This window comes from Lathamus discolor, chromosome 20, assembly GCF_037157495.1.
Source record: "Lathamus discolor isolate bLatDis1 chromosome 20, bLatDis1.hap1, whole genome shotgun sequence".
NCBI classification, from domain to species: domain Eukaryota; kingdom Metazoa; phylum Chordata; class Aves; order Psittaciformes; family Psittacidae; genus Lathamus; species Lathamus discolor.
The window spans coordinates 830,084-848,567 of NC_088903.1; the positions used below are offsets into that span (position 1 = coordinate 830,084).

Here is an 18,484-nt window from a genome sequence, read left to right on the forward strand (position 1 = left end):
AATCTTTCTACCAGAGCTGGGGACCCTATGGAGCGTGCAGAGCCTTTTCCAAAGAAAAAAAAGGGATTTAGGAGCCTGCAACCCTTTGATGCCCACAAATCTCCCTCCAAAAATCACAGCTTCCCACCTGCCCAACCACCTCCCATGTGAGCATCCTTCACCATCCCGAAGCCAAACCCAAACAGGCAGTGTCTGTGAACCTGGATACCACAGATCCAGGGGGAAGCTGGCATCTGCCTGCAGCCCCCTTGCTGATCCCTTTCCCCACAGGTCTCTGGAAAATCCAGTTTGTTGGGAAGCTGGGAAAAATGGTTGGATTGGCTCCAATTTGGCTGGTGCCCAAGCACTGATGAATGAGATTTCCTGCACCCTGCCAGCCTCTGTTCCCAGCGGGGCTGGGGAGGGGTTTTCCTGGCTCTGGGGCTCTGCAATGTCCATGCAGTGCTGGTATCCAGAGATCCCAGCAAGGGAGGCCTTTCCCAAGGCTGGTATTTCCAGTGGGTGTCAAATCTCCATTGTTGTGCATGTGAGCATCTCCCAGCGCTGGTGCAAGAGAGGCTGCTGCTGCTGTGGGACTTTGGGTTGGGCAAGGGTTCCTCTTCATGGCTGCATCTCCAAAGCTCTGTGGCATCCTGTCCTAGAAAGCTCTGGCTGGGATCAAGCAGAAACACATCCTACATGCAGGTGAAGTGGCCCAGGAAGGCAGCTGAAATGCTTGTAACCTTGAAGATATTGGTCCCTCTGTGCTGCCCTGAATCCATGCTGTGCCCAGTGCCCGCCAAGGATGGGCTCAGAGACATCCATGAGACAATCTGCAGAGCAGAGGGACTGGTCCCCACTCTCCCCACCCCTCTCAGGGGTGCTGGGGTGGGTAATGGGCACCCATGTGCTCCCAGAGTGCAGTACCACGAGGGGGACGGGAGGTATCCAAGGATGTGAGAAACGTGTTGCCACGGAGACGGATGCTGAACTGCTGGCAGGGATGCAGGCACAGGGATGCTGGGTGAGACGTGGTGTCCCCGCCGGCTGCCCTGGGCCAGGAGGATGCTTCCCATCATCTTACATCGCCATCACCAGCTGCATGGAGACATCGTCCTCCCCCTCCATGGGCTGCGTGTGCTGCCACATGCGTGCCATGGACGGACTCTCACTGCAGTGTGTCTGCACTTGTGAAGGAGCATCACTTGCTCCCAGCATTTGGGATAAGCTCCTTGGCTTGCCAGGCTTCCAAACCCCCCCTGGCAGAGGCAAAGATGCCTCCAGTGCGGTTCCACACCCCAGAGTCACCCGGAAATAAGGAAAGAAGGAGTCTGACAGCAAGTGTTTCTTAGGGGAGCTGTGAAGCATCAGCTCTGAGAGCAGTGGGAGAGGGTGGTTGTGCAAAGGATGCTCCTTTGGGGGTATTTGAAGCCCTGGTGCTGGCTGGGAAGAGCTGGTGATTTTTCTGGGTATATCCCAGCCCTACAGCTCAAGCCCATTTCCCCCTTCTTTTATCATAAACCACACTTTTGGGTTCCCCATCCCATTTCTCAAAGTGTTGAAGGGTGCTTCAAGACCTTTGCCTGTGCGATCCATCCCTGTGAGCAACCGAGGAGCTTCTGGAGGGAAGAGGAAGGATTCCCTCCTGATTTCGACCCCCAAAAGAGCTTTTTGTATTGGCTGTGCAGCCTTATGTGTTACTTTCCCCAGCGGCTGTGGTTTCCTGGGCATGATAGCTCTGACACCCATTGGTACAAATCACAGCACAGAGCATCCTTCCTCTCCCTCTGGACTCCGAGTTTAAAGGCTCCTGTTTTATTTGCTGATGAATTCAATCAATTATCACAGTGTACCATCCTCTAAGCTCCATTCCCAGATGCAGTGATGCTGCCATGAGGGAGAGGGAAAAAAAATCCCACCTCAGCAATCCAAATATTTCATCTAAAGGAACAGCTTTTATTCTGATCCTTTGGAAAACAGAAACACTCCAAAACCTGGGGTTTATCCAGTCTTTCCCTGGATAAAAGATGCATTTAAAGCCTGGGGAGTCCTCTCTGCAGAGGCATGGGGTGCAATGGGCAATGGGAAGCTCACCCCCAGTCCTGGAGCAATGACTGTGCTTTATCACCAGAAGTGCACACTCAGCTCTTGAGGGAGGCTGAAGGCAGCAGAAATGTTCCTTATCAGCATGATCCTCACCTCAGCACGCACTTGCCCTAGGACAAGGGTTTATGGCATCAGGAAGCTGGTCCTGGTGCAGGTGTCAGGGGCACACGTGAGCCGGGCTTGGCTGCAAGAGGCAGCCCAAGTGGGGCCATGCTCCTGAGTGAGGCCAGAGGTGGAAAGGAAGGGGATGGTTTCCACTATAGGATCCCCTCAGGCTCCATCCCCTGGGCTAGGACCAGCCCAAGGATTTGCACTGACATTGCAAGGCCCTTACAATGCAGCGAGCCATCAGCTCAGGGTCCTTAAATGATGCTCATGTCCGGGGAGGATACTAAATATGTGCAAGATCCCAGTAGTCAGCTCCTGGGGAGTCCTTGGTCACAGAGTAGATGTGCACAGGGCTAGGCATGTGGCTGGTAAAGCATTAAAAACCTGGCCAGAAATTGTCCCTCCTCCTTCATTCTTTACCCTTCATCCTTCATCCTTCATCCTTCATCCTTCATCCTTCATCCTTCAACCCTCCCCTTTTATCCTTCCTCCTTCACGTCTCACTCTCCATTCCCTGTCATTCATCCCTCCACCTCCCTTCCTCACCAACCAGGGTAAGGAAAGAGGCCGATGTGTTCCCTCTGCGCCATCACCCAATATAACTTGGTGAAGTCGATTGTTTCTCCCTTTCCCCCCTTTCTTTAATAACCGAACCCACTCCAGCTCCGTGGTGCGCGAGCGTGACTGCTCAGGGAGCATTCATCATCCTCTGTGAGCCCGCAGAGGTTTATCACGAGCTGCTATTAAAGCCTGGCCATAAACGTGCCTTCAGCCTCTTCCGAAGGAGATGAAGTGGCTGCACCGGCCATGCTGATGCTATAGCCCACCTGGCTCAGTGGAGCTGTGCTCCCGGCCAGGATGAGGACAAGGCAGCTGAATTGCTGCCAGGAGGAGAACCAGGGTCTTTTCCAGCCAGGCTGTTCTTATCCCCAGCCTGGGAAGGAGATGGGTTCCCAAGGGAGCTTTGTTCCAGCTGGGAATCACCCATTTTCCAGCCTTCACAGGATGCCATGGAATTGGGGATCAACCCCCTGACGTGAACCAGTGCTTAATGCTGAGCTATCCGCTTGGAATCAACAGGCCTTTGATTCTTTATCCTTACATTTAGTGATAAGATGCTAACTTTGCGCCCCAGTTTTGGGGTTCTGTGGGGGACCACTGTGGCTGTTTGAGGCAGCAGCTTGGCTCTGCTGAGGAGCTGGGCTCTGGAAACACCATCCTCAGGGGAAGCATCTTGCAAGCAAGCATTTCTTAGCAATAAAAACTTGATTTAGGAAGGTAAAACCAAAGCAAACCGAGCAAAGTCAAAGAGGTTGCATCAGCAGAACGGTAGTTTCATGTGTCTGGCGGAGGGAGGATGGGAGCTGCTGGTTCCACCATCAGTTATCACTTGACTGTGCTCCTATTGATGCCAGCTTTGGCCCTGGAGCTGGCACGGCATCCACTGCAGTCAGGCACTGGAACAGGGCAGGGCTGGAGTCACCGTCCCTGCGAGTGTTTGCACACCGTACAGACGAGGCCTCAGTGCCGTGGGTCAGTGGTGGCCCTGACTGGTGACCTTCAAGCCTTTTCCAACAGAGTTGATTCTATGGAGCTGTGGCAGCCCCAAGCATCCCTGAGCCCCGCGCCAGGACGGGCAGCACCGGCTCTCCTGCCTGACGTCGCCATCCAGCAGCACAGGTTGGGTTTCGTTCTTGCCAGCTCAGGCAGATTTAATGAAGCCATTATGCCCTTGGCAATGTCTTTAATTAAGGAGCTGCTTACAAACGGCTCCCGTTGTAAGAGGAGGGTGCTCTGCATTGCAGGGGCTCGTTCGGCTCTGCCACTGAATCCCTGAGCATGGGGCAGTGGCTTTGTCCCTGCTGTGTGGATGGGACAAGCAACCATGTCCATTTAACTACATTGGGTTGAGAGCTGTGATGTCCTTTTAGCTGCTGGAAGTGACAGAATCATAGATGATAGTGCAGCTGGATGCGGTTGGGAACATAGATAAAGCTATTTCTTAGTGCGTTACTGTTCTCAGCTGAGGGCAAAGCTCGTTGCCTTGGCATATCCTAAAGGATGAACCTGCTCAGAGGCTTTCCCAAGGGTCTCAGCTGGATTGTGGTGCCTGACCAGGCACCTTCCAGCCCTTTCCAGCTGGGACACAGCAGCGCAGCTCAAGGTCTGCACTTTATGGTGCCTTTATGGCTGAGCGGATTCCCTGTGGTAAACAACCACCGGTGATAAAGCCTGGCTGCAGATGGGAGGTGACAGCAGCTCCCAGGGCAGCGCCATTCCCTGTGTCCTGCTGCAGAGGGGCTGTTCCCCAGGGTGAAGGATCAAGGCGGAGGCGATGGAACTCTGCCCTGGGCTGCAGCAGGGCCTGGACTTCGCTCTTAGGGTGACAGGTCCTCAGCACGGAACCATGGACCCATGGAACCGTGGGCTGGGTTGAAGGGACCTTAAAGCTCATCCAGTTCCAACCCTGGGACCTGGATTCTGCCCCCCAGCCCTTCCATTTGGCTTCCCCTTTGCTCAGCCCCTCCTGAGCAGAGGCACCCAAGGACCCCACTGAGCCCCCCAACAGCAGCCCCTCATCTTCTCCTCCCCACTGGGAGCTTGTGTCACGGGGCACAATCCCAACCACCACCAAGGTGTGGTTCAGCAGAGCCAGAACCCGGGTGCAGCCAGGGTGGGGGATGCTCAGGGGCTGGAGCAGCTCCCGTATGGAGCCAGGCTGAGAACACTGGGGCTGTTCAGCCTGGAGAAGAGAAGCTGCGTGGAGACCTCAGAGCAGCTTCCAGTGTCTGAAGGGGGCTACAAGGATGCTGGAGAGGGACTCTTCATCAGGGACTGCAGTGATAGGACAAGGGGTGATGGGTTCAAAGTGAAACCGGGGAGTTCAGGTCGGAGATAAGGCAAAAGCTCTTCCCCGTGAGGGTGGTGATGCTCCGCCTCCCATGGGTGCTCTGCCTCGGGTCCCTGTGAGGATCCAGACTCAGGGATGCTTCCGATCCTGGCTGGTCCCTGCCTGGTCTCTGCATCCCAGGGACGATCCAGGGCCGAGGATGCTCCAGGTCCTGGAGGCACCGCGGGCTCCTGCTGACACCTAGTGGCGTCCTGGGGGACAGAGAGAGACAGAGACAGAGACAGAGACAGGGACAGGGACAGAGACAGGGACAGGGACAGGGACAGGGACAGGGACAGGGACAGGGACAGAGATAGGACGGGGAAGGGAACAGGGAGGGACCCTCCCGAGAGGGCCAGAGCCAAAAGGGGGACCCCCGCATCATCCTCATCATCATCTCCATCCTCCCAGTCACCTCCACCATCTCCCCACCGTCTCCCCATCATCTCCATCATTTTCCCATCATCTCCCTCACCATCTCCCATCCTCAAGCCTTTTCCCCTCAGAAACATCCCATGGTATGTGTGGGGGGCACAGGATGTATTTGGTGCCCCTGGAGGGGCTCCCGGGGGTGTAAATGGAGGTGGGGGTTCCCCAGGGCCAAGTCACCCATCCCCAACCCACCAGCCAAGGGTCCTGCAGCACAATGCTCCCCCTCCCCTCCAGTGCAGCTGATGGGTGCAGGCGATTAACGTGGCCCAATTAACTCCCCCCTGCAGCGTGCCCGGGGTGCTGCCCCCCCACTCCATCCTCCGTTGCCACAGCAACGCAGTGGCCGCATCCCTGCCTCAGACACTGTCACGCTGGGCCCTTTGCAGGCGGCACCTCCCGGCACCCACAGGTAGGTTGGGGGGCACGAAAGGGGGCTGGGGGGGGTGTGTGCTTCAAATCCCCCTCCAATGCATTGCTCAGAACCCCCCAGCTCTGAGCTGGATGAGCCCCGTCCCCTCCATGAGCCTCCATAGAAAGCAGAGCTAGCAGATACTGGAGATGGAGGGGGCAGAGATGTGGGGTGGGAGGGGACTGGCAGGGACCCACCATGGGGTGGCTTTTCCAAAGGGTCCAGATGCCTGCGGCTCTCCCAGTGGGATGGATTTAAGGATAAGGGGTTTCCCAAAGGCACCTCCCCGTGTCCTGCTGCCGGCTGATGTGGTTTGGGGGGGGGGGGGTAGTCCAGATCCCTCATCCTCAGCATGGGAGTGGGACGTCCCCCTGTGCTCAGGGCCAGATGCTTGCGTCGGGCAGGATGGGTACCCAGTGGGATTCACATTGGAACCAGCAGCCCCGTGGCGGTGCTGAGGGTCCGGGGGGGCTGTTGTGGTGCAGGAGGGACATGGTGCCTCTCTCTTCCCATCACCCTGGCCTGGGCCCTGTGTCCATCCCATGGCCCCAGGCAATGAGGCCGCCTTTGCAGTGCAACCTAATGGGATAAACCAATTCCCTTAACTCACTTACCCGGCTGATCCAATAAAGGTGGCTGGGAACGAAGTGTGTGCGTGGTCTAAATGCACCCCCCCTCCCTTCCCCAGCTCCCCCCAGTCCTGGCAGCACCGTGGGTCTGGCTGCCAGGTGCTCCTCCCCAGGGGCAGCCGCAGTGGGGCTGGGGCAGAGGTGGGACATTGGCCCCGGTTGAAGCGGAAGCAGGAGAAGTGGCAGCGCTGATCCCCAGGGATAACCCAGCACGAAGCGGGACGCGGGTGCAGGTGGGTTGTGGGGGCCATGGGGCAGGGCTCTGTGGGGCTGGGTACCACCATGTGTCTGTTCCATGAGGGTTTGCGCAGCCCCATAACCCCAAGGGACACCGGTTTGGTCATGGGTGGGTGGGGGGTCTCAAGGGTGCTCATCCCTGCACTGCCTTCCCCTCGCAGGGTTTGGGGGGGTTGTTGAGGAGTTCTGGGGATGGGTGGGCTGGGGAATGGGCAAGGGTGGGCCATGGGGTGGGCCTGGAGTGGGAGGGATGGGGATGCAGGGATAGAGATGGAGGGATGGAGCCAGGGATGGAGGGATGGGGATGGAGGAATGGGGATAGAGGACAGATGGGGATGGAGGGGTGGGGATGGAGGGAGAGGGATGGGGATAGTGGGATGGGGATGGAGAGATGGGGATGAAGGGATGGGGACAGGGATGGAGAGATGGGGATAGAGGAATAGAGGGATGGGGAAGGAGGGACAGGGATGGGGATGGAGGGATGGGGATGGAGCGATGGAGCCAGGGATGGAGGGACGGGGATGGAGGGACAGGGATGGGGATGGAGGGATGGAGGGATGGGGATGGAGGGACAGGGATAGGGATGGAGGGACAGGGATGGGGATGGAGGGATGGAGGGATGGGATGGAGGGATGAGGATAGAGGACAGATGGGGATGGAGGGGTGGGGATGGAGGGAGAGGGATGGGGACAGTGGGATGGGGATGGACAGAGGTGGGGATGGTGGGATGTGGATGGAGAGATGGGGATGAAGGGATGGGGACAGGGATGGAGGGATGGGGATGGAGGGACAGGGCTGGGGCTGGGGCTGGAGGACAGGACTCGGGGTCGGGGGCTGGTGCAGGCTCTGGGCAGGAGCAGGCAGCAGGGGCAGGAACCCGGAGCCACCTCCGGATGCGGGTGACGCAGCGGCCCCGGCGGCACCAGGAAGCGCCGGGCCCCGGGGCAGGTGAGGGCGGAGCCGGGCGCTGCCCGCCCCGGGACCCGGCCGCCAGCGCTCGCCCCGCTCTGCCCCGCAGCATGGACGGGGCCGCGGCGCCCGCCCGCCCCGCGGGGCTCTCCGCGTACGTGGCGGTGTCGCAGGCGCTGGGGCTGACGCTGCTGCTGGCCACGGGGGCCTGGCTCGGGCGGCACCGCGGCGGCGTGGCCTGGCAGAGCGCCCTGCAGCTGAACGTGCACGCGCTCTGCATGGTGCTGGGCATGGTCTTCCTGCAGGGTGACGGTGAGCGGCCCCGCGGCGCGCAGCGGGGAGGGGACGGGACAAAGCGGTCACGGCCGAGAGCGGGGAGGATGCTCCAGGACCGCCCCCATCTCCGTGCGCGCAGCACCCCGGGGAGGGGGGGGGACCCCCCACGGGCGCTCATGGGCTCTCTCCGGCAGCTCTCCTCGTGTACCGGGTGTTCAGGAACGAACCCAAGCGATCCACCAAGGCGCTGCACGCGCTGCTCCACGGCCTGGCGCTGCTCATCGCCCTCGTTGGTGGGTGCTGTGGTCCGGGTGGGTGCATAGGGATGGATCTGGCCCTGGGGGTTACGGGCTCCTCTCCGCAGGCATCATCGCTGTGTTCGAGTCCCACCGGGCCAAGGGCATCCCCAACATGTACAGCCTGCACAGCTGGTGCGGGATGGCCGCCTTCGTGCTCTACCTCCTGCAGGTGAGCGCCGGGGACACCCTGAGCACCCTCCCGGCACCCCACAGAGCTCCCTGTAACATCCCCGTGCCCCGCAGTGGCTCCTGGGCTGTGGTTTCTTCCTGCTCCCCGGTGCCCCCTTCTCGCTGCGGGGCCGCTACAAGCCCCAGCACATCTTCATCGGCATCGCCCTCTTTGCCCTCTCCATTGCCGCCTGCTTGCTGGGCATCACCGAGATGCTCCTCTTCAACATCAGGTGGGTGAGAGGGCTGGGGGGTTCTAGACCCCAGGCTCCCCTGCAGCCCAATGGGCAGAGCCTGGCCCCTGCTCAGGCTGGGGCTATTATATCCCCCCCCCCCAGCAAGGCCTTTAATTCTGCTGCTGCTGACTCACTGCCCAGAGGATGTTTTAACAAGGGCTGGATCCTGCAGTAGTTCGTGACGCGGTGATGTGCCACTGCCTCTCCGCAGCCATGTGGTGTCAGAACCCCTCAGGCTGCTCTTGTCCCTGAGGCCTCTGCCCTGGTAGCTCCAGATGTGCTCCAGATGCACACTGGGGTCTCCATGGGGACACAGCCATGGGGCACCCCGGGAGGCACCTCCCTCTGTCTGGGGGAGCGCAAGGGGGCAGGGCTGCCCACAGCCCTGGTACAGGACATCGCCACCACCTTCCTCTGCTGTCACCGAAGCAAACACCACCTGGGCACTTCCCTCTTGCTCTGACTCGGGGGAAAGGGACCTTCCCCACAGCGTGTACCCAGAGGATGCTGAGGGGTCCCAGGCAGGGCAGGGCCAGATCCATTCCCATCCCCATCCTCATCCCCCTCGGCTTGAGCATCCCAATGTGTCCCCACAGGGACTCCTACAGCCGCTTTGTGCCCGAGGGCATCCTGGCCAACACCCTGGGGGTGCTGCTGGTGGCCTTCGGGCTCGTGGTGGGCTACGTCTTGACGCGGGATGAGTGGAAGCGCCCGCCCCTGGCCGAGGAATTGGCCCTCTCCATGGACTTCAAGACCCTGACGGAGGGGGAGAGCCCCAGTGGTGGCAGCCAGTGATGCCCCTGGGATGTCCCCCCGGTGTCCTAGGGCTCTGCCCGGCTCAGGGCACGAGGACCACTGGGGAAGGATGCGCTTGTCGGTGTAACGCTGGATTCAGCCCCGCTTGGCCTTCATCTTCCTCAGCTCTGGCCTGCGCAGCCCCTGGTGCCCCTGAGCCTGCCCCCAGCCCCATAGGGCACAGGCAAGGGCTGGCTCTGCCCAGGGGACCGGCAGTGGGAGCTTTGGGTTTGGCCACCTGTGGGGGCTTGCAATGACACCGGGGTCTGTGCAGGCTCAGCATCTTTGTGTCCGAAGTGTTCTCCTCTCGTGCAATGCGTTGTCTGCTCCGCGGGCGTCCTCAGCCCAATAAATGTCCACAGCCAACCCTGCCCTCCTCTTGTCTCGCATCCTTTCATGGTCCAAGGGCCTGGAGAGGGCAAGGGGGTGTTTGGGATGGGACTGCCCTGTGCTGAGCGATGGGCACTGCAGCGCTTGGTGTCCATGGTGACATCTCCAGGGGATGTTCAGAGATACAGCACAGGGGTCTTGGATAGCTCCGGGGTCTTGGATGTACCCGTGGAAGTGGAGGGGACCCATTGCCAAGAGGTTTGGGCTCATCTCCCGTATCCCAGTGCTGCAAAGCAAACACAGCCCCTGGTCCAAGCCACGTCTCTGACTGCACATCCAGCCTGGCTCAGCAGCCCCAGTGACACCATTCCCTGTCCCATGAACACCCCTTCGGTAAAGGCAGGAGTAGCGCTGCCTCCGTCTGCCCCTGCTCCCATCCCCACACAGCAACAGCCAGACCGGCCTCTGGTGCTGCCCTGATGTTCCGAGGTTATTTCCTCACCATCAGAAAGACATGGAGCTGTTGGAGCGAGTCCAGAGGAGGCCACGAGGATGCTCAGGGGCTGGAGCAGCTCCCGTATGGAGCCAGGCTGAGAACACTGGGGCTGCTCAGTCTGGAGAGGAGAAGCTGCGTGGAGACCTCAGAGCAGCTTCCAGGGTCTGAAGGGGGCTGCAAGGATGCTGGGGAGGAAGAGGCCAAGGGGTGATGGGCTGGATGGAGCTGAAGGTCCCAACCCAAACCCTTCTGTGATTCTATGGCACGCGTGGGAAGAACCCCAGGCCGGACGCCATCTCCAAGTGTTAACCATTTATAAATAAGTACATTTGTTCATACATACAGTTTCATTGTACAGATTACAACCTGTATACATTGGGGGCCGGGGGGGGAATGCATTCTTTTGAACTTTTCACATCTATCTCACAGCTCACATGTACAGACAAGAAAACTCTGCTCAAGCAAATACAGCAAAGGAAAAAATATGTCTTCTTCTTTCCTTATACATGAGAGGCAAAAGCCTCCGCTGTTGGCAGGGGCTGCTCTTCCCACTGCAAATATCACAACTGTGTGGTGTTCAATATATCGGTAGAGAGAACAGAACATGCATTGAATAATATACTGTACAGAGAGAGGAAGTCCTTTACATCGGAGTTATAGAAAAGCTAAAGGAAAACTGTGAAGTGTCTTAAAGATCTTCCCAGCAAGTGTCTCGGAGGATGGCAGCCAGGGAGGTGTACAAAGCACAAGGTGTGTGTACTGCACGTGTCTGTACCAAACTCAGCTCCTCGCGGGTGTGAAGACAGGAGGGAGACAGGACGTTGAATGCAACACTATGGGAAAGAAAAGGCTCGGACAGGGCTGGCAGAGTCCACAGGAGTCTCTGGGTTATCGGTGTGGCAACAGAACAGGCTTGACGTGGCGCACGGTGCTGCTGCCAGGGTCTGTCAGAGCGCAGCGAGGCAGCGACCCAGTCCCTGGGCATGAGGCTTCCAACCCACCCAGCATCACCCGGAAGGGACAAAGTCTTTTGGCACAGCAGCCATGGGATGCGATCCCGGCAGATGGGACCTGGCTGCTGCCTCCCCAGTACCATGACAGGTAGGAAATGAGCAGGAGGGAAGGATGCAGTGGGTGGGTTTGGTGTCTGCTGGCTCTCCCGGTGACGGTCGCGCTGTGTTTTCCCTCGGGTGGGGCTGTAAGAGTTGAGGTGGGATCCAGCTGCACAGTCAGGAGTTGGACACGAATGCATCTTGCTAAAGAATTGAGCCCTTAGTGGTTTGTATTAGAAAAAAGAGTTTGATTGAACGCAAAGAAAGGAAAATCCCAGCAATTATTCACACACATCTGAAAAATAAAATCACAGATTCACTCTCAACCATTGTGCTTTGTGTCCAACGTGCACCCACACAGAGCAACCAGCACGGGGTGAAGGCATTTATCTGCAGAGGTCCCGGCGGGTACCACAGCTCTTCCCCTAAGCCCTTGGTTAAACACCATTAACAGAGGAGTTATCCTGAATTCCCAAGACTAAAAGCAAAGTACAACCAGCAAAGAGCTTGCATCAGCTCGCTGCGGACCCCCCTTGGCGAGGAAGAGGAGGCACACTGGCTTGCTTGTTTCTCTAGGTAAGGCGGAGCTGGCACTTGGGTTTGAGCTCGACTTCTGGATCACCCTGAATATACAGTGGCCTTGGCACGAGGGGCCAGGATCTCTGCAGCCAGCCTGGCTCCAGACCTAACCCAAGCGTGGCTGAGGCGCCTGTCACCTGCACATGCGGTGTTCACACTCACCAAGAGGTTTTCCTTTACAGCCAGGTTAAAGGAAAACACCCCCAAAGGTCCAGTGCTCGGATGGACCCACCTGCGGGCGCCAGATGGACGGATGGATGGACAGACAGCACCCTGCCTGGCACAGCCTGCGCCCTTCCCAGCAGCGATGCAGAGCAGGCGGCTCAGGCTGTGTGGTGCCTTCGCCTCCAGAGACCGATCCTGAGGGATGTGTCTCAGTAAAACCCTCCCTTTACAAAGCACTGACAACCACTTCCAGAGCCCTCCAATGCTGTTCCCAGCATCCTCCCAGCCTGGGAGACCAAGAGCCGGTGAATCCCCACTGAGGGGCACCCGGTGGGAAGGTCACCTAAATACATGGGTCGGCTTCAGCATCGCCACCCAACGCGCCCCAGGAACCAAGCCTGGAGGTTTCCACATCATCAAGAACCTGGTTTCCTTGGTGCACCCAAGAATCCTCCTCCATCTCAAGACAGGGGCTTGCCAGCGGTGCCACTGCAGCCAGGGAGGGGACAGAGGCTCTGCTGGCAGCATCATCTCACATCTTAATTACTCCAAGAGCAATTAAACACACAGGGGTGGACAAGGCAGCACCGTGTCTGGAACTCTGCACGTGCTCCCCAGCGCAGCCTGCCTGTCAGACCGACAGCTGAGATGAGAAGGTGAAGGGACATCAGTGAGCTCCACCGAGCCATGTGGACAACAGCGCGCTTCCCAACAGGACCACGCACAACAGCACAGCACAGCACCACCTCTGCTTTTCCTCCCTGCCAAATCCAAAGCCTGACTTTGAGGACACAGGGAATGGCTTTTCCAGGGAGAGGTGTGCTCCTTATTCACCTGGGTACCACAGCAGCCACCCTGTCTCAACCCCCCCTAAGAGAATTGCTGGGGAAGTGCTTTAAAGCCACTGCAAATCATTTTGTAGGTAAAAATTACTCAACCTGTTGATGCTTATATACAAGAGTCAGTTCTTGTGCTATAAATGGTCGGATTCATTGCTTCGTTTCTTTGCTTTTTTTCCTCCTTTGTGAAAAATACATGAAGAGACAAGAGCTGCTTTGCTATTTCTCTAATGAAGACACTACTCACGCTTAAATAGCCAGTATTTCTCATAGTAACAAACAGTAAAGTGCACCCATTTACAGAGGGAACAGATGGAAAACCATTAGTGCAAGACTCCTGTGAGAAATGTGAGCACGTGCTATTGTGAACAAACCTGCACACTGCAGCACTGAAGCCTTCCTGCAGCTTGGCGGTTGTGTTACAAGTGTGAGCTGTTGTCTTTTTCCCTTAAAACATCTTCATCAACCCAAAAGCTACACACAGAAGTGCTGTGAGAGGATGCTCCAGGACAGTACTGGGAGCACAAGGCAGTGAATAGGGAAAGCAAAACATAGGCTCCATCACTGCTCCCACATCATCCCGTTTGCACCCCAGTGGAGAAAACCTCGCCTGGATGTGAACAACAGGGATGGGGCTGAATTTGGTTACCTTTTCCTTTCAAAGAATCAACTAAAGGGAGGAAGCTACTCACTGGCTCAGAAAGCTGGAGGATGGGAGGCATTGAGCAAAGCGACTACTCCAGACCCATGGATAGGCACGTCCTAGCTATAGGTGCACTGTGTGCAGAGAAGAAATGGGTTATTCCTTACAAAGCAGAACACGTTGCTTCAAAACAGAGAGGAAGGGAACAAAAAAGCCCATCACACCCCTTTGCAAGGAGAGGAACAGTGCAAGGAGCTGCGTGTCCCCACAGCCGCGGGGAGCCTGCCCTACCAAGGGGTCTCCCAGTCTTACCCCCCTGCTTTACAGAGCCCTGCAAGGAAGCAGAGTCAGCACTGGGATGCACCTCGAGAAAGAAAACAGTGACCTCAATCCAAATTCATTGGACAAATACCAAACAGCCCCAAAGAGCACCAAAATCGCCAAAACCTATAGAGGAAACACACCCCGCGCATGTCTGTGAGACACAAGCCTCTGTCACCCCAAGGTGTGTACATCCCAGGCACAGGACAGCAGTGAGATGTGCTGATCCACACACAGAAAGAAACCGAAACAGCCCCACTGAAGCCAGCTTAAAGAGTTTCAGACCAAGTCCTGAGCTGATGTAAATGGATGGAGCTGCACGGATGTGGTGCTGGGGATCTGCTCATTTACACCAGGCTGGACCCCACGGTTTGGTTTGAGAAGTCTTGCAATCTATTCGCATAGCCCTTTGGAAACACCCCAACTCCTGCTCAGCACTGACATCACTCTCAAGAGCTGATATGAGGGAGGTTCAGCATCAGGCAACAGGCACTATTTTGCTTTAAAACAAGCTACAGTTATCACTCTCCCCCCTCCTTCATCCCACCCTTCCCTCTCTGCAACTGAAAAGGCAGATTTCAAACCCACCAGCAATCAATGAGTCTGTAAAGAGAGTTCCCCCCCCTCAAAAAAAAAAAAGTCAGAGAAAAATTGACAGATTATGGAAAATCCCATGAAAACGGATTGTGGAACTGCTCCCCCTTTTCCCACCGTCCAATGGGATTTGCATTTGACTCAAAAAAATAGGAAAACCAACCTAAACAAATAGATCACATAAATAAATTATAAATAGCTCTCTTTTAACTCCAGCTCCTTAAAAAGGAGAATGTGGTCTCTACCATGTACAGGTATGGAACATGGCAACTGCTTTCCAAGGTTTTGGGAATGGATCTTGGAGTGCATCCCTCGCTATGGCAGCGGCTCTCAGGAGAAGCTGCCTGGGTGGGTTTGCAGAAGGAGCCTTCCTGTCTCGGGAACCATCGTGCCACGTCATGCAGCCTCATCATCAAAGTAATACACGATAAAGCATTAAAATTTGCAATTTTCCTGCTCAAATCCCATTTTCTAAGTGAGATTTTTTGTTTTTCCTTGCAAAACCCACCAAATGAAAACCCCAACATCAAACTGTCCCAGTGGAAACACAGTGCTGTGTGTGAGGTGCAGTCATCTGCTCACCGAGTTAAGTGTTGCCATCCCAGCTCACATGCAAGAGGTTTCTGGCCAAGTCCCTTGCTAATGACAAGGCATACAAAGGGCTAACTCTAATCAACCAGTGCCTTTAAAATGCCCCAGAGCAAATCAGTGCGGAGGCACCCAGCAGGTAGTTTGCAAAGCAGCAGAGCACAGCGTGATCCCACCCCTTCTGGCTGCTGCTGGATTAAATAGTGCAGGAATCCACCGAATCCAATTCGGATTGAAATGCTCTACACCAGATGAAGCAGGATGGTGATTGTGCATAGCTACTCGGTGTTAAAACACATCGTGCCCTTGCTCGCTGTGGGTAATTTGCTCTTTGAGGGGCAAAGAGTCAAAAGACCTGGCTGACATTCCCAAGGATGCAGCCTTGGGAAAGGCTCCTGTGATCCCTGCTCCGCTCCCGCTAGGACTGCCCACCAGAATCGAGTTAGAGCTCATCAAGACAAAAGAAACCAACTTAAATTGAACGCGATTGTCTCTTGGTTATCTCCCGCTGCGGAGGGGAGAGTCGGGGCCACCCCACACCACGCACTAAGGTATCCCGGCTGGAAACTTAGCTGGAATTGGGCAAACGATACTGGCTCGGCTGCTGTTGGCTTCATGGTCAGCTGGGGAATGAAAGGGCTGGAGCATGTGCATGGCTGTCTGACCACCACACAAAGTACCGGAGAAACTTGGCCATGTAGCTACCAAAGAGAAATCATAATCATAATAATAATATAATAATAATAATAATATGCATGGAAATCAAGCTTGGAAGTGTGTGTGCTGAAAACATGAGGGTCTTACTCCAACAAGCGTCTTTCACACATTAGACTCCACAAATGGTCTCTTTGGTTTGATTGGGGATGTCTGCCCTTGCCTGGAGTCCCTGGAGAGCTGCCTGTACAGGTTGTCCTGGTAGGCCTGTGCCACAGGCAGCGTCCTTGCCACCTTGACGTCGGGATACGAGGAGGCTTGGGTGACTCTCTCCAGGAGGTCTCCCCGGGACCCATTGGCCAGCATCCCATGGGGGCTGTAATAGTCTTCCTCTAGCAAATGGCCATTCTGTGCATTGTTGGTTTTGTTATAAAAGGCAATGTTGCTGATTGAAGAAGGCGGGCTAAATGATTCCGGCTGGGGGAGATTGCCAGGAGACGTAGGACTAATGACAGTGTCCACTGATGACACAGCCCAGGTCCGGCTCTGCTGATGGAGATGGGGGTACTGCTGAGTCCGAGCGGTTTTATCTATGATTCCCATGAACGGCGTGGTCCGGGAACGGGCTGGCTCACTGGGATAACCCCCCTGAGTGGGAGAGACCGGTGAGAGTTCATCACAAGACCTGTCATAAGCTGGCTTGAGAGGAATCTCCATTTGCTGAATCGAAGCGGAAGGGCGGAAGTTGGGAGTCAGGTTGGATGTGGAGGAGATGCTATTGCTGGAGGGAGAGAAGCGGAGGCCAACGCTCTGAGAGTGGAGCAGGGGCCTTGGAGTCGGTGGGTGAGGCTTGATTTCACTGGGGTTAACGGTGATGGGTCTTCTTATGAGATGAGACACATCCGGAGAGCCCAGCTGGCTGGCGGGAATGGAAGAACGTTCCAGGTCCAGCTTTGAGTGACACACTGGATAGTAGGAAGCAGACTGGCTTCGCCCTATCTGGGGCGTCTGGCTGTATCTCATCCCCCCCCTGTATGCTGAGGATGGTCTCTGTGGAAGGTCTTCTTTGGCCAGTCCTCCGTGCTGACAGATGGCTCCTGCGCTGAGGCTTGCCTGAACGTGCTGCACTGGTCTGCTGTCACCAACGATGCCCCCGATGGAGCCCTGGTAGACCAACCTGCTCTGGCTAACCCCCATTTCCCCTGACGATGACTGGTACTTGCTGGCCATCGAGTGGGCAACCTGGCTGTAAGCACCAGTTGGGATTACAGTACTGGAATGGACGGCTGAGCTGGGCTGGTTGCTCCTCACAATCTGTGCCTTGGCTGGCTGCAGCCTCAGCCCCTGCTGTGGCACGGCCACGGGGAGCTGGGGCATCTGGAAGGACCTCTGCGTCATCTTGGATAACGGAGACTTTGGTCTTCCAGGGAGCTGGTTGACCCCGCTGGGTTCTTGCTGATAACGAACAGGGGAACCAGACTGTGACCTGTAAACGCTCATGCTTTCTGCTGGGGGGCTGGCGCGATACTGAGGACCTCTGCGAAGAGGAGAAGGTGGTGGGCTTTGATATTCTTTCCCTTGGCTTCCAACAGGCGGTGGGCTGAAGCGGTAAGAGGAGCCCTGGTGAGCAGGGGACGTGTGTGGAGGACTGGGTCTGTAATGTGAGTTTTGGTGCGTAGGAGACAGAGCAGGAGATGTGGACTGGTACCCTTGCCTGGTTGGTGAACCCACGGAGCTATTGGACCTGAAATCAAAGACCTGATGAGAGCCAAGGGGTGAGCCAGAAATATAGGCTGAATCCCTGTGAGCTGGGGATGGGGGTGGGCTCTGGATGATGGGCAGCCCTTGGTTTGGCCTGGACTCTGTCTGCAAGCCAATGGAAACGTTTTCTACATCCTGCTCCAGGTACTCCTCCTCAAAGATGTCCTGCACAGAATAGAGCTCTTCGTGCTGGGCTTCAGGTTCAGGCTCCACTGGGAGCGGTGGCGGCTGCTGCTGCTGCTGCTGCTGGACCTGCCTGCACTCCTCCTCCACCCGCATCAGCAGCCGCTGGATCTCCCTGTTGTTGGGACACAGCTTGATGGCCTCGTTCAGGTCCTCCAGGGCTGCTGAAAACTGCCTGCTTGACAAAGGGACAGAAAGGAGAACTGAAATTAAGCTGGATTTGAATGGAGCCCTTCTCGGAGGCTCCGGAGGGTTAAGAGGCTCACCCCTGTTACTGTCTGTGATTGCTACCACGTGTTGCGTGTCTCTAGCTCTGCCTTAAGAGCCTCCCTTGGATTTAGTTTAACCAAACTGAAAGGAAACACTGCCAGCCACTCTGGAGAAGAGGAAGGGAACACTGTCCTGAGACGGCAAAACCCAGACTGGCAAAACCTTCTGCATTACAGTGTGTGTTACAGGCTCATTACTTCTCACAGCACCACCACAAGCTTTACAGCAAAGGGGAAACCAACACAGAGAGAACCAAGAGCCAAGCTCACCACTCCTGTAAACAAAAGCAGCTTTGATGGAGCTGCAACTGCTTACGCCAGTGAAAATGGAACTTCTGCCTGGTGCCAAGACCACACAGAGTCAGGGCTGGCTTCGGAGCTCAGGGGCTCCTAGGGTCAGTGCTTTAGGCAAGGCTTGGCTCTCCAATGTTGCAATGGATTTGGCTAACTTCATCTGAGTCAAGGGACGGAATCAAGGAATGGGAGCCTGTGATTACCCAGGGAAGCCTATGCAAGGGAAAGGCCAGTCCGCGAGGA

The 18,484-nt window shown here is 56.4% G+C and overlaps 2 protein-coding genes across 11 annotated transcripts in view; one reads left to right on the forward strand and one right to left on the reverse strand.

Moving 5' to 3' along the window:
- Positions 1-7,737: 7,737 nt before the first annotated feature.
- LOC136024031 (transmembrane ascorbate-dependent reductase CYB561) lies at positions 7,738-9,844 on the forward strand. Of its 2 annotated transcripts, XM_065699086.1 has the most exons (5): positions 7,738-8,011; positions 8,170-8,268; positions 8,340-8,443; positions 8,518-8,675; positions 9,275-9,844. In XM_065699086.1, the coding sequence occupies exons 1-5, from the start codon at positions 7,810-7,812 to the stop codon at positions 9,471-9,473; spliced, it is 762 nt and encodes a 253-aa protein (XP_065555158.1). In that variant the 5' UTR covers positions 7,738-7,809; the 3' UTR covers positions 9,474-9,844. The 2 variants fall into 2 exon arrangements, with proteins under 2 accessions (XP_065555158.1, XP_065555159.1); XM_065699087.1 differs by lacking the exon at positions 8,170-8,268.
- Positions 9,845-10,596: 752 nt separating this feature from the next.
- The window catches only part of TANC2 (tetratricopeptide repeat, ankyrin repeat and coiled-coil containing 2), a 218,465-nt gene continuing 210,577 nt past the window's right edge, over positions 10,597-18,484 (reverse strand). For all 9 annotated transcript variants that reach the window (XM_065698868.1, XM_065698863.1, XM_065698867.1 and 6 more), the window contains one exon: positions 10,597-17,853. In XM_065698868.1, coding sequence (XP_065554940.1) covers positions 15,900-17,853 — 1,954 coding nt within the window. In that variant the 3' untranslated portion in view covers positions 10,597-15,899. The remainder of the gene's footprint in view (positions 17,854-18,484) is intronic.